The sequence below is a fragment of the Stigmatopora argus genome, chromosome 2 (genome assembly GCF_051989625.1).
Source record: "Stigmatopora argus isolate UIUO_Sarg chromosome 2, RoL_Sarg_1.0, whole genome shotgun sequence".
Lineage (NCBI taxonomy): Eukaryota > Metazoa > Chordata > Actinopteri > Syngnathiformes > Syngnathidae > Stigmatopora > Stigmatopora argus.
In genome coordinates this window covers 16,249,340-16,264,265 of record NC_135388.1, presented here as the reverse complement: position 1 = coordinate 16,264,265, position 14,926 = coordinate 16,249,340, and the positions used below count along the sequence as shown (strand labels likewise).

Genomic DNA, 14,926 nt, shown 5'->3' with positions numbered 1-14,926 from the left:
TATTTTTTAAATACAGCTATTACAACTGACTGGTACGTTGGGAAAGAGAAAAAGAGGTGTAGGGGGAGAAAGATGTGATTTCATATACAAACACTGATTTGTTTTAAAATCAATCAAGGAAAGAACATCAAAGAGCTCAACACTGGGTTCATTCATCAAATCTTAAGACATTTAACAATGTAAAATTGATTGAAAAGAAATACATTTAATGACAATTCTTTAAAAGTAATCCATACATAAAATGCATTTGCATTCCTCCCATCAGCTGTCAGGCTCTTTAACAAAACAAATGGCTGAGTGTTAAGACCTACCGTATGAATGCATGTACATCTATGTGTATTTTTGTATATATGTGCTGATTTTATATATATATATATATATATATATATATATATATATATATATATATATATATATATATATATATATATATATATATATATATATATATATTCCTATTTCTGCATCCTCACCCTCTTGCTACTGTGACAACGAAATTTCCCGAATACGGGATGAATAAAGTTATCCAATCCAATCCAATGCTCATTTAAGTTCATACAGAACATCACACTAATTGTAGAAGATTCACACCAACATTTTCACCTAAATGTGAAAATTTATTCAGGTGGCTGGTAGCCAACATGAAACTTTAACAATATAACAACGATTTTGCATGCACTTAATATCTCCTTATTTTCTCGACCCATAGTCCAATATAGTTGAAACACCATGTACTGATTCATCTGAGAGTACAAAATAAAAAGATAAAAAACACTAAGACTCACAATGTCAGCATATGCCTTATCTAAGTTTGACCTACAGAGAAAGATCTCAATCCATGTCTCATGAAGGATTTGTCTCCCTTGCCTAGTGCAATCTAATTAGATGAGATTGATATACCAATTCCAAATGGGTATTGCTTTGAGCATCTTATGCTCCAAACTTGTTTTGATTGGACATGAAATTAAATGTCAAATAAGAATAACACTAAGACGAGTTCACAACAAAAATTAAAACATATGTGCTTTGTAAAAAGACTTTCTCTTGAGGCAAAAACTGTTTAAATTTGTGCTGGGCTGACAAATATAGCCAGAGTCCTTTTGTTAAAGGATCTCTTTGCCCATTCATTCATTTTCTGAACCGCTTACCCTCACAATGGTCGCGGGGGTGCTGGAGCCTACACCAGCTGACTTCGGGCACCAGACAGGGGACACCCTGAATTGGCGGCCTGATCAATCGCAGGATTTAAGGAGATGGACAGCCATTCATGCTCACACTCATAACTAGGGGCAATTTAGAGAATTCAACCAGCCTACACTGCATGTTTTTGGGATGCGGGGGGGGGGACCAGAGTACCCAAAGAAACCCCGCGCAAACCCGCGAACTCTGAGACTAAGTGAATGTGAGGAAACCCCGACAGGGTAATCCATTCTTAATCCACAGGGCTCAGTAATCTTCACCGTAAACTGGATCTTTGGGATTCCACAGGATTAGAGTACGCCCATGTAAATAAGATGTCCATTTCTAGTCTGGACACTTCATGATGGAAGATGTACCATCAGACTAAAGGACAATTTTCCACTTAAAAATTGATAACATGGGGCAGGCACAGCAAACAGAGAATGCAGGAGAAATTGATGTTAAAGCGCTGCAGGATATGTATAAAAAATTTGTCACAGAGTGCCCGAGTGGGGTACTTTTTCTACATGAATTCAAGCGTTTCTTTGGCGTGGACCCAACCGGTGAAGCATCGGATTACGCTGAGAACATGTTTCGAGCTTTTGACAGTAATGGGGTGAGACATTTTGAATTAATACATCACAACGTTTAATGTGTGCACTAAATGGTCTTAATCCACCTCTTTCCTTTTAGGACAACACAATTGATTTTCTTGAATTTGTGGCAGCACTGAATCTTGTTTTTCGAGGTGATATGGAGCACAAATTGCGCTGGTCATTCAAAGTGTATGACAAAGACAGCAATGGCTACGTGGATAAAGACGAGCTCCGGTCAATCATCAATGTAAGTTCAACTCTAAGGCAAGTTACTTATTTAAGCATATATACTGTAATGGGCATAAAATATTATCAAAAATGTTCAAAATTATAATTGAAAGTTAAAATTCCTGCCATGTCAGAAAATGTTTGAATCACTTTGGTAATGAAGAGTGAAACCAGTTGATGTCCACTCGCATGTTTGTCCAATGGTCCATCAGGTCAATAGTGGAAACAGAGGCAGAAATGTGACAAACAACTCGTCGAGTTTAATAAAAACAGCGCTGTGTGACTGTCATTGGATACAAACAATGGTTATTATTACATTGAGAGTGCCTCAGAGGTTGGGAGGCAGACTTTATATAGCCATTGGAGATGTGAGTGGTTTGCCGCCCTCAGCAGTTACAAATGATAAGAATGATTTTGCCATGAGACACACTCGGAAGCTGAGTTGAATTCTGAACAGTTAGTCTTTGAACTGGACCATTTTGTCTTCACATGCCCCCCTTCAGTAACTATGTTGTAAACAAATTTTCTGGAACTCTCCATTTTGAAAAAAAGGCAATAATTCATATTTATTCCCATATTTCTTAACCTACCACCAATGCATGCATTTAGTTTGTGTAAAAACTCTTTACAACTTTTTTTTTCATTTTTAGAAATAATTATATATATTTTTTACAATCAATACTTTGAAAATAGTTCTAACAGGTAATATGATTTAGATATTTAAATCACAATTTCTTCATTTCCATCTAGAGCATTTATTGTGTAAACAAAGGCACAAAACCAGACACAAGCCAGCCCCATTTGACAGTAGATGATGCTGTGGAACGGATACTGAAGGCTGTTGATACCGATGGGGATGGTAAGTATTTCTCACACTTCTTATGTATAAAATCATCAAGGGCCCATAAAGACAGAGGATAATCCCTCAATGATTTTTTTTAACTTTCTGTATTTCATTCTACAGGTTTTATCAATATGGAAGAGTTCATCAAAGGTGCACAGCAGGACCCTTGGGTCCTCAGCATGTTGAAGTTGAATGTAAATCCTTCGCTATGGGTTCTCGAACAAAGGAGAAAGAGTGCACACTTCTAACTCTGAAGCGGGACAAGTAAACATTTGAGGCCTTTATGAAGTTATTTTGACATTCAAACCTATTCCAATTTGACGGTGGAAGAAACAAATGCAGACAACCAACCCAATAGCCAGGACAAAGTTTCTACTATAATCCAATAGTAAATGATTGATCTATTATGATTACAAAAAGGGCGGTCCGGCGGAAGAGTGGTTAGCGCGTCGGCCTTCACAAATTATGATTGCTGAATTTATACAGTATTTACATATAGTGTCATAGAGTACTTCCTGTTCAAATACAAGGGTAGATATTAGATAATGTTGTGCAATCAAGGCGCTCTAGATGGACGAAGGGGAGATGTGCAGCTAATGAGTTTACTTTAAATATTATTTTGAGCTCTCATAATTGCTCGGTTCTTTTATTGTTTATAATACTAATTGAATTTTGTCAGATTCAATTGCCTCTTAACTATGCTATGTATGTTAATTGCTTTCAACAATGTGTATTAGACAATAGGTAAAGTGTTTCTCTGTTATGACTCTGCATATTGGAGTGCCAAATTAAATCTGACATCACCTGCAAAACTTTACTATTGGATCTTATTTAGAAAAATCTTTACATTACAAAATAACACAGAAAAAAGGAGATATTCGGTTTTATCTATTCATTTTATAAGTTTAAAAGTGTGTTTTTATTAAAAGGCAAACAAAAAAAAGGAAATATTAATTTTTTTTGTTTATAAAAACCTTTTGTTCATTCTTATTCTAAAAAGGGGTAAAGGCACATTTTCTCTATACATCAATAATTTTGATTTTGAATAGAGGGGTGACCCGTGGTGCGAGTGGTTAGCACGTCAGCCTCACAGCTCTGGGTTCCTGTGTTCAAGTCCAGGTCGGTCCACCTGTGTGGAGTTTGCATGTTCTCCCCGGGCCTGCGTGGGTTTCCTCCGGGTACTCTGGTTTCCTCCCACATTCCAAAGACATGCAAGGTAGGCTTATTGGACACTCTAATTTGCTCCTAGGTATGAGTTTGAGTGTGCATGGTTGTCCGTCTCCTTGTGCCCTGTTGTGCCAATATTAAATATTGGCCCAAATTTTGATGTCCATGTAAAACCATTTTTTTTAAATATAAAGAATAGCTTATTACTTGAGGCTTAAGCCAATGTTTGACTTGTACTCATGACATTGCTGCCATTTTATCATCCAGTGTTATTTGTAAATTTGTATTAAGTCGCCATTTTATGTTTAAAATTTTGGCCAATGTCTGGCCACCGATTCAGGGTGTCCCCCGCCCCTGGTCCGGAGTCAGCTGGGACAAGCTCCAGCACCCCCCGCGAACCTAATGAGGATAAAGCGGTTCAGAAAATGAGATGTGATGAGATCATTATTATTTATTGATTATGTATTTGTGCACATCATGGTGAAGATTTTAATCTCATTATACTTGTATAATGACAATAAAAGCATTTAATTCAATTTCAATCTAAACTGATTATTAAGGGGAAATTCCATCATAAACAATCCATGCAAAGTGACCAATGTCGTAACATGTTTGAGCACTATTGTAGTTTCCATTTTCCCACAGCCCCAGGAGGCAGCAATCTCACATCACGTCTCAGGTGTGTCGCCCTCCGACCGGTGCGAGCTTCCACCGCTCACCGCTCAGGCTAACGGAGAAATGAGAGCGGAGCGGCATGGCGGATGAGGAAAAGCACGATGCCCGCCAGCAACCTGACCGCAAACCTCGACTGAAGTCTCCAGCCAACTGTAGGTAAGACATCTCGGGGCTGTGATGCCCTGAGGCGGCGCTGAGCGCCTTGTTTGTTGGGGGACACGCTAGCATTGTGTTCATGGGACTGTGCTCTGTTGCTTTTCATTCCGATTCGATGGAAAGCGTCAAATGTATCCTGGTAATCGTTCGACGGGAATATATATATGTAGAACTAACTAAAAGAAATTAGCAAATCAAGTAAAAAATGCGGCGGCCCGGTGGAACGAGTGGTTAGCGCGTTGGGCTCACAGCTCTGGGGTCCTGGGTTCAAATCCAGGTCACGTCCGCCTGTGTGGAGTTTGCATGTTCTCCCCGGGCCTGCGTGGGTTTTATCCGGGTACAACGGTTTCCTCCCATATTCCAAAGACATGCAAGGTAGGCGGTTGGACACTCTAAATTGCCCTTAGGTATGGACCGATTTAGGGTATTCCCCACCTCTGCCCCCGAGACAGCTGGGATTGCCTCCAGCACCCCCACGACCCAAATGAGGGTAAAGTGGTTCAGAAAATTAGATGTATTTGATTAGAATTCTATTCATTCATGTAATATTCAGCTTTTAAGTCGAATTGCAGAAATACAATAAGGAAAGGGGGGTGCTGGAGTCATCCCCTCCAACTTTGGGCAGAAAGCACACCCTGAATTGGTTGCCGGACAATCGAATGGCACAGCGAGACAAACGATTCACGCGTAGACTCATAAATGAAGATAATTTTAGACTGATCAACCAGCCTAACATGCATATTTTTGCAGAAAACCGGAGCACCCAGAGTAAACCTTTGCACGCATGGGGAGAACATGTCAACTTGGTACCCACATGCGCGTGCGCATGTGTCCGTGCGGACTTGTGTGCGTGTTCGTCTGGGCATGTGTGTGTAGTATATATTTAGCTTGCGTGTCCTCCCCTCGGCCTTGCGTGGGTTTTCTCCAGGCACTCCGTTTTCCTCCCACATCCTAAAAACATGCACGGTAGGCTGGTTGAACTCTAAATTACGCCTCGGTAGGTGTGAGTGGTACCAATAGTTGGCTGGGATATGCTCCAGCATCACCTGTTACCCTTGTGAGGATAAGCGGTACGAAAAATGAATGAATGAAAGGTCAACTAGGTTCAAGTATAAATGTGAAAATTTCAAGAATAAAAATAATTAGCTAAATGAATGATATATCGTGCACAATAATTGGTTTGCACAGAAATTGGATTGAAGTTTTTTTTCAACTTGTCTTTAACTGAGGCAATAGATGTTTAGATTAATGAAAAATGCGATTGAGTTTTTTGAAATGAGCCTTCATGTGAAATATTTACAATGGAGGCATATCATGAGAAAAAGACTGTAGTTATCCTAGTAGTTCTGGGCTGTAGATGGTCACCGAGGGTGAAGGCAAGGGGGTTGGAGAGAAAAAAAAAACAAGGTAACAACATATGGCTACACTGGGATGAAGCCAACTGCAGGGCTAAGGATTACGCACTAAACCTTCTGAAAAAAAAACACAACACTGAAATATAGCTCTGGTGCAATACCTAAAAAAAAACAATTTGACCAGATAATCATTGGGAAACGCAGAAAATACAAAGACTATATATTGAACAATCCCGAGCCCTCAATCAGTTAGAAAAAAAACTCCCAGTAGTCCTTGGATACATTGATTGTCAAGCTGTGCACATCGTGAAACTAGGAATCGGTTACCAAAGGTTCACATTAATTTACAAAACATAGTAAATTCTTGCAGCATTAAGTAGAAGAAAGTAGTAGCATGACCGCGATCTTAAGTTAATGTGATTGCCTCCAAGGGCAAACTTCAAAACAAAAGCCGAACTAAGTGTTGGTTCTATGTTCATTCATTACTTGATATCATTTTAAAGTTGTTTGATGTGTTTCCAAAATCTGTGCGGTGGCAAGTAACTCGTGCACTGATTAATAATAAAATATAAATGAATATTTTTGTCAATATCTATACTTCATCTGAGATTTTATTTTTTCCAGTTTCTTAAAGAAACTATGCTCAGCAATACCCCATACCTGTTTAAAAATACCTTATATAAATGGGCTAATGTGTGTGAGGGGTGCATGAGGGTGTGTGGTAGTCTGTGTATTTGTATATTAACTTAGCCCAAAATACATTAGATAAAAAAAATCACACTGAACATTTTTTTCAATGAGTATTGTTGTCTTTTACAGTACTTTCATTCATTTGCATGCTAGTCCATAGCTTCAGTACATTGTGGTATTTTATATTCAGTATCCAAATCAAAAATGTTTATAATGTCAAAACGTATGAAAAATGGCGGAAGTCAGGGCAATGCCACCTAACTCAGTGCAGAAAAAGTGAGATTTCACCATAGAAGAAGAATATAAAAGGCAGAGAACGTCTTGCCTTTTCCTGTTTAGTTCGGATTGGATTTCGCATTGCCCACTCCACCTCGTGGTGGAAGACAATGTCTTCCCTTTTCCTCTTTTTTCGGATTGGAATTCGCATCGCCCATATTACCTCTTGGAGCAAGACTACGTCGATCCTATTACAGCTTTGTTTGGATGACAGCGGAGGACGTCAACACAATACACGAGAGCCAATCAACCCCCCAACTTATGAGGACCTCGCCGAAATGATGCAATTGGGGAGTGAGGAAGAAGAGGCTGCAGACAACGACTAAGAAGAGGATAAAGAACATGATCATTAAGAACTCTGCAGGAGATTTTCATTATAGTATGCAATTTGCAACAACGGGTCCAGGGACAGGTGATAACAACATGGTAAGAGCCATCAAATTTGGCAATTGTCTTGCCAGTGGGTCCTGGAACAAAAAACGAAACAGCGGTCACAACTCTTCATCACCATGTTCCTTGCGTGCCAAAAACCTCCACAGAAGCTCCTTCTGCTGCTGCCCCTATTGTGACTCCTAAAAATTCCATCTATGATCCAATGCCCCTCGAATCTGACAAAGAGAACTTCGACTAAAGCTCCCATTAACCTGATTTTTTATTATTTAAATCAAGCATAAAGGAACTAATTTTACTGTGAGTACAGTACTTAAAGTATTTACATTTTTATATACGTATAGGTTATATTTAGATATCATTACATTAAAGTATTTTCATATACCTATAACTAACATTTAATTAGTACACTTCTAGATAATTGTACATGCGTTCTTGTGTTTTTGTAGAGGCGCAAAAACATGTAGTATGGTTGTAATAATATGGGTGATCTTACTTCGTGGTTTTTGATTATCGCGGTCATGTTTGGTCTACATTAACTGCAAAATTCGAGGGATTACTGTGCATCCTCTGTAGTGATTTCATTGCGTACAGTAGTGTACATATTTTATTCTGAAGATTTGAATACTCTCCATCTGAAATCTAGGAATATCCCATTGTATCCTGAGAAAAGATATTGTAATGTTTCTAAAAATATGCTTTGGCAATTATAGAAAAGTCACATACATTATATGCTGGAACTTTTGAATGGCATTTTATTATGATTAAACCAGTCCGATACTCTATAGAAAATGAACTAAAGCAGCCCTTTGTTATGTCATTTAGCAGTTGTTTATAGTTGCACCTCTCATCGCAATGGCCACTTACCTCTCTCTTTCTCCCTCCCTCTCGCTCCATCTCCCTCAATTCTGCTGAATCTGCACATTCCTTATTCGGCATGGTGTACATAAGTATTTTGTTTGGAATGCAAATTTTATGCTTGTAAAAAAAGAAAAAAAAACTCACCTTTGGGAAAATTGCAGATTTGTTTAAATTTTGATGAAGTTAGCTATTTTTGAAACTGCAATATGGTTGTATAGAAGAACATCTCCAACCTCTCTTCCCCCTTTCACTCGCATTACAAAATCTTCAAAATAGCATTATTATTCTAAAGGTGAATTATTACCATTTACTGCCTGGTACAAACTTTAAATTTGGTTTTCATGTCATCACCATATGTCAATATGTATATATTTCTGTGCCATTTATTTTGTTCAAAAGCAACTATGTACTGTACGGGGCAATACAACACAAAAATGTCAGTAATCATTTATCTTTGTTTGTAAACTACAAGTTAATGACAAAAGACTGCTTGACTCACCCTCAGTTTACAACACCTTCGCTATCTATGCATGCTGGCCCCACCTCTAGCATCGGGTTTGAAATCCAGTTCAAACCACAGAATACCAAACTGACCTGCCATGTATTTTGTACATGGCATAAGTCTGGCTGCCTTGCCACACTAGTTCATCATACCAAGAATGATTCGACATCGATTCGAATAAACTAGTTTGTTGTTCCGCATGTCAATGACTAGGAGTATACCACAAGCGCCAATATTTATTCATTCAATTTCATTATGTTCTTAATTCTCAAATAATGTATTATATATTTTTACCCAGCATTTAACTTTAGATTTTTTTCAACCCTAACGCCTGACCCTTTTACTGATGTAAATGGTCATGGAATGACAGAGAGGAACAAGCTTTACATGGGTCTCATTAATTATTGAGCATGACCATGGTGCATAGCGAGAGGAGTGCCCTGTTGGGCTAATGTTTCTCTTGTCTGGGCTTTCTGTCTAGTGGGTATTCTGCTAATGCCAGCATTTTCTTGCATAGCATAGTAAATCTGATCCACACAGGCAGAGTAAACAACAGAGTGGAAGAGAGAGGCGGGAACAGATTAGATAACGCTCCCTTCTGATTGCTTCGGCTTCTGCATTTAATAATGCCCACACCATCTCTTCGCTGCAAGAGCGAGGTTGGAATTTAATGCTTCTTCGATTGACCCGTATGAGCCACAACTCCACCCTTTTCTTCCAGCTATCCTCCTTGATGCTCCTCCCCCTCATTCTACCTCCCTCCTTCACTCTCTAAAACACTTGCTCCTTCTCCTCTTCTCGGCTTCGGATGCCCTCCTCACTTACAGTATGGACTCGGGAGGGGAAGGAGAAGAGGGTTGGATGGAGGACCAGTGGGAAAAATGGTAAGATATCAGACACATTTCTGTGTTTTTACAGGCATCCAGTAACATGGATGCGATAGCTTGTGTTTCTGTGCCACTCTTAACATGCATTTTTTTCTATGTGCCTCCTCTGCTCAGGGCAGGCTTGCCCTTGAATGGACATTTATGCATATGCCTTTCTGTCTCTAGGAAGAGAGTATTGCCTGCCGACCAAAAATAGCATAACAAGGGAGTGGAGAGACGTAGCGTATTATCACACTGTGTGGATAATGTTGTTTTGACAGTAGCATGAGGGCAGGAAAAACATTGTGTGACTAGGCCTGTGTTGAGCTTGTTTTCATTCATCAAACGAGGAGTTATGTTGATGTGTGGCATCTGACAGGAACGTCCTGCTCTGGTCCTAAGTGTGTCCTTGCAAGGGCAAAGCTGATGAATTGCCACCAGCTTGCACCACTGTAGTCTCCAAGTGGAAGTATTAAGGAATGAATCATTGGGAACTGGTGCAGTTACACAGGCATCGGATTCGACAACTATGGAAAATGCCAGATTCAATATGTTTAGTTTGATGCTGTTGGCATACTTAAAGGAATTATGCTGTTGCAATCTTGATTGGTGCAAAAATGTTTACACATTTAAATTAGCATCTGTATTTGGATGGTGCGAAAGCAATCCCAATGTGTTACCAAGCTTCATAAACTCGATGTCTGTAGGCTACTGCAACACACAACTTTGCAGTAAAAATCTTTTATTTTTGAAAACAATATGCTTCACCAGTACTTCAAAGTATGACCATAGGACATGGGTATTTTTTTCAAGGAAACCCATCTCATCTCATTTTCTGAACCACTTTATCCTCACTAGGGTCGCGGGGGGTCCTGGAGCCTATCCCAACTGACATCGGGCCAGAAGCGTGAGACACCCTGAATTGGTGGCCAGCCAATTGCAGAACACAAGGAGACAAACAACCATTCATGCCCAACCTCATACCTAGGGGCAATTTAGAGTCCCCAATCAGCCTACCATGCATGTCTTTGGAATGTGGGAGGAAACCGGAGTACCCGGAGAAAACCTGCACAGGCCCAGGGAGAACATGAAAACTACACAGGTGGACCGACCTGGATTTGAACCCAGGTCCCCCATGAACCACTTAGCTGCCGGGCCGACTTCAAGGAAACTTTTTTTTATTAAAATCATTTGCAATGTCCCACCTCCTGAAGTCAAAGTGATCATATCATTCATTTAATTTCCGTACCGCTTATCCTCACAAGAGTCGGAAGGGGTGCTGGAGCCTAAAAGCGGGCCACCAAGCCGGGGACCCCCTGAATTAGTGGCCAGCCTATCGCAGTGCACAAGGAAACAAACAACCTTTCATGCTCACACGCATACCTTGGGGCAATTTAGAGTGTTCCACTGGCCCACCAAGCATGTTTTTGAAATGTGGGAGGAAACCGGAGTACCCAGAGAAACCCCATGCAAGCCCAGGGAGAACATGCAAACTCCACACATGACGGTCCAAACCCTCAATCTCAGAACTGGGAGGCCGACACACCACCCACACGTCCACCGGGTCGCCAGTGCTATCATAAATCTATCATTTATTTTGTACATTAACATATTAAAGTAACATTACATGACAGAGAAACAAGCAGATTAACTCATCACACCAAGTGCCATGACATTCACACACGATTACCAAACAATAAACACAGTTGGACTTAAATCAATCGCCTTTCTTAACATGTAAAAAGTTTAACTGTCCTTTATGAACCGAAATATGAAGCGGAAACCCCCTGCATGGTCTCCCATGTTATCCCCGCTGTCAGAATAATGTCGACATTTATCTGAAATGCTGAGACATCACCTCCACAGTGCTATTACTCACGGATGCCAATGGAGCACACTGTACTACAGTCAGTGGTGGGTTGAGGTCCTATCATGACATATCAAAATTATTTCCAAACACAAACATCTTTATAGGTTAGTGTTTTTAGACAAATATTGCATATTAACATTAATGGTTAGGGATATACACTGTGATGTACAATGACCTCGACCCATTTTAAATGAAGTATAATTAATAGTACTGTCTTGGGAGAATGAGTGGACAGGTAGAAAGGTTCAAAATTCCTGAGGAGCTAATTAAATATTAAAGTCAACCCTAGAGAGAATTCACTCCTTAAGATGCACGATAGTTTTTCAGTCTGTACCACCCAACCATCGTGGGGATAAGTGACATACAAGATGAATTAACAATACCCCACTGTTACAATTATAGCGTCTAAATGTTTTAACATATTTTTTCCGGTGATAAATATCTTTTTCCATTGAATGCATTCAAACAACTTTACATTAATTTATTTAGTTTGGGTGACTGTGTTTATTTTGAAAGAATTCTATACCACAACGTCAAACACACACACAAGAAATGGCATTTGAAAGATAAAAATAACAACATATTTATTTTTCAATTTTGTAGGCAAAATTGTAAATTGGAAATGCTCGTTTTTAAAAGCTAAAATTGCTATGTCCCCATGTCTTACAATAGGATAACTCCAGGTGCATCCGTAGGGTATAACTAGAATGTGAATGAAATTGTGGTTTCATGCAGATTTGAATGATACCCTTTTTGTTTTCATTCCCCGACTTTTCATTCTTTTGTTGCCTACCTACATATTCATGGCTGTTTCGTAAAGATTCACCCTAAATAATGTGGGCGCGAATCCTGGCCTTCTGGCAGAGGTATCCGAGCTGCAACAAGTTATATAAATACCATAGATGAATGTACATTGGTCTTGTGTATTGGTTTTTGTTTACTGAATATGACAATATTGTTGCATGACCAGTTGCTGAAATACACCACCTATGACTCTCGCTGTTGTGGGCTGAATTATATGGTCTGCAATAATTCATGCAGGAGAGAATGTCTTCAATGTAAAGCTGTTTCCCATTATTAATTCCTTCATATTTATTTTTTTTCTTAAGTTTCGTTAGTGTGAAAAGGGGAAAAAAACAGACTGAGGTGATACAACTTTACAAAATACTAGTTACCTTTCAGTCCAACTGAACAATGATTCTGCCTTCATTTTTTGTATAGTTAGAGCTTCATAAGCAATAAAAAAGGAAATTAAAGTCAGTTATAAGTTCTGTATATTTAAATGTAGATTCTTTTATACAGACCCAAGATTGCATTCGTTTTTTTAACAAAAAGATGGCAATTATTTCAATGCATAGAGCCCTGTTTTCATCTATCCGTCAGCTTTATTTGAGGTTAGGCTGTGGGGCAGCACCTTCAGCTGGGAAGACAAAAAGCAGGTGAAACCAATGGGTAGTCGTGTGGACACGACACACAAGGAAAAACACACAAACTACAAAACCCATGACAAGAGCTGTCTATATTGACCCTTTGACCTACATTCCTACTCTCAACTGTGGTCAACAGCTGTGGGTCTTGACCAAAGAATAACATCCAGATACCAAAGGCCAAAATGAAACAACAAGGTGAGAAGCTTGGTCATCGTAGAGGGTCTCGGAGTAGAGCTGCAGTTCCTCCACAGCCAGTAGTTTTAATAATAGTGGCCAAATTATGTGGCTCGGGTGTTTGATTAGGATGGATGCTGGACGCAAATCCCAAATAATCAGAGCACGGGAATTCTCTAGAGAAGCTGGATGAAGTTGTGGTGAGGGGGAAGTCTGGGCTTCCCTGCTGACACTACTGCCTCCATGACCTGACCTTGGATAAAACTGAGGAGGATGGATGTATAGAGATTGGTGCACAAATGACCTTGATAAAGCGTATATGTTCTTTCATCTTTCTTATATTTGTTTCTCTTAACTCTTTGTCTTTGAACAGGTTGACCCATGACATTAGCTTGGGTGAATTTGAAGATGATGACCTGTCAGAAATTACAGAGATCACGGATGAGCGTGGGATGAGCCTCAACTGCAATGGCCCAGATATAAAGGTAAGACTAGAGGAACAGAAATTAAATGTGTGCTAAAAATATGTGTACAAGGCTGAGAGTAATTTAGTGCTGAATTGCTAATTTATAGACAAAGAAACACATAGCTTCTCAGGTGCCAGGATTTTTTTAAGGTGGGCCTTAAATAGGGTTCAAGGTGGTATCACCTAACACGCTGCTTTCTGGCCTTACCAACAGAATAGCCTTCTAACTATTAAAAAAATGCCTACAATGTGATCCAAAAAATGTTATGTGATTGATTTATTTGTTTTTTTCATGTCTCTTCCAGAAAATGCATATGAGCAAACTCCTTAGATTGTAGATTGAAGAAAGCTTTAGATATGATGTGAACAAACAGAGAATGTTATTCCTAATTAAATTGTGTGTTTGATAATCAGTCTTGGCTTTCAGTTGATTGGATATGTCAAAATTTTAGAATTCTTAATAGTAACGTTTACCGATAATAGAAGTGAACACTTGAATCTACCATCAAGGATGACATGTTCTACATCTTCTAGTCCTATTTCAGCAATGAGTGAGTGAGGCCCACCCCTGTTTAATAATGCATAAAGGGTTTTCAGGCACAGCAATGCCTCGTGGCGGCAGTAGTGTATGTAAAGAGATGCTTCAGCGAAACAGACATCAGAGCTATTGCCATGCCAACCTAGTTTTTTTCTCCCCACCCTCATGCCTTTAATCTGAAAATAAACCGAGTGATGGTTTACATTGCCTCTATGGAAACTGGTCTCTTCATGCTATCTACACAAAGACAGAAAGGACCCTTGAGTACAAAGTCATATTATTATCTGATTGTCTAATCAAAAGAATAATTAGAATATTTTTAATACTTTTTTGTAGATGTTCTGATGTGATCTTTGGACTATAAACATCGCTAGGCATTTCCATTGTTAGCCTATTTATTTTACACAGTTGTGAATCATTTGTAAGGCATCAGGTTGCAATCTAGAGTGATTCTGAGTGTTCTCCTGCGTTGGCCTCTCTGATTGGCTAAAAGATGAACATCACAGTACTGCAGCGTCGTTGGGGCGCCAGCAACGTGTACTCCTCATCCATCTCAATGCCGTCACTTGTCTCCTAGCAACAGGGCAGCTCTCTTTTAAAGGGGCCAGCTATAATCTGAGGCCATAAAATACAAGAGGATGAGGAGAGGCAGGTTGCATTAGT

The 14,926-nt window shown here is 39.4% G+C and overlaps 2 protein-coding genes across 5 annotated transcripts in view; both read left to right on the top strand.

Moving 5' to 3' along the window:
- Positions 1-1,504: 1,504 nt before the first annotated feature.
- LOC144065882 (guanylyl cyclase-activating protein 2-like) lies at positions 1,505-4,412 on the top strand. The gene is made up of 4 exons (XM_077589094.1): positions 1,505-1,795; positions 1,873-2,022; positions 2,754-2,862; positions 2,968-4,412. Exons 1-4 carry the CDS (start codon positions 1,598-1,600, stop codon positions 3,093-3,095), a joined length of 585 nt encoding a protein of 194 aa, XP_077445220.1. The 5' UTR covers positions 1,505-1,597; the 3' UTR covers positions 3,096-4,412.
- Positions 4,413-4,685: 273 nt separating this feature from the next.
- The window catches only part of mapk8ip1b (mitogen-activated protein kinase 8 interacting protein 1b), a 27,937-nt gene continuing 17,696 nt past the window's right edge, over positions 4,686-14,926 (top strand). Inside the window, exons 1-3 of one of the 4 annotated variants that reach the window (XM_077593190.1) lie at positions 4,691-4,841; positions 9,641-9,803; positions 13,633-13,744. In XM_077593190.1, coding sequence (XP_077449316.1) covers positions 4,769-4,841; positions 9,641-9,803; positions 13,633-13,744 — 348 coding nt within the window. In that variant the 5' untranslated portion in view covers positions 4,691-4,768. Of the gene's footprint in view, positions 4,846-9,640; positions 9,804-10,643; positions 11,700-13,632; positions 13,745-14,926 lie in introns of those variants that run through there. The other 3 variants (XM_077593213.1, XM_077593204.1, XM_077593196.1) reach the window with 3 other exon arrangements.

What these genes read in the sequence shown, in the direction of transcription:
- LOC144065882 (XM_077589094.1), top strand. Translation starts at nt 1,598, where the DNA reads ATGGGGCAGGCACAGCAAACAGAGAATGCAGGAGAAATTGATGTTAAA. An exon ending in AGCTCCGGTCAATCATCAAT is followed by an intron (nt 2,023 to 2,753) that starts GTAAGTTCAACT and finishes ATTTCCATCTAG; the next exon opens with AGCATTTATTGTGTAAACAA. An exon ending in TGTTGATACCGATGGGGATG is followed by an intron (nt 2,863 to 2,967) that starts GTAAGTATTTCT and finishes TTCATTCTACAG; the next exon opens with GTTTTATCAATATGGAAGAG.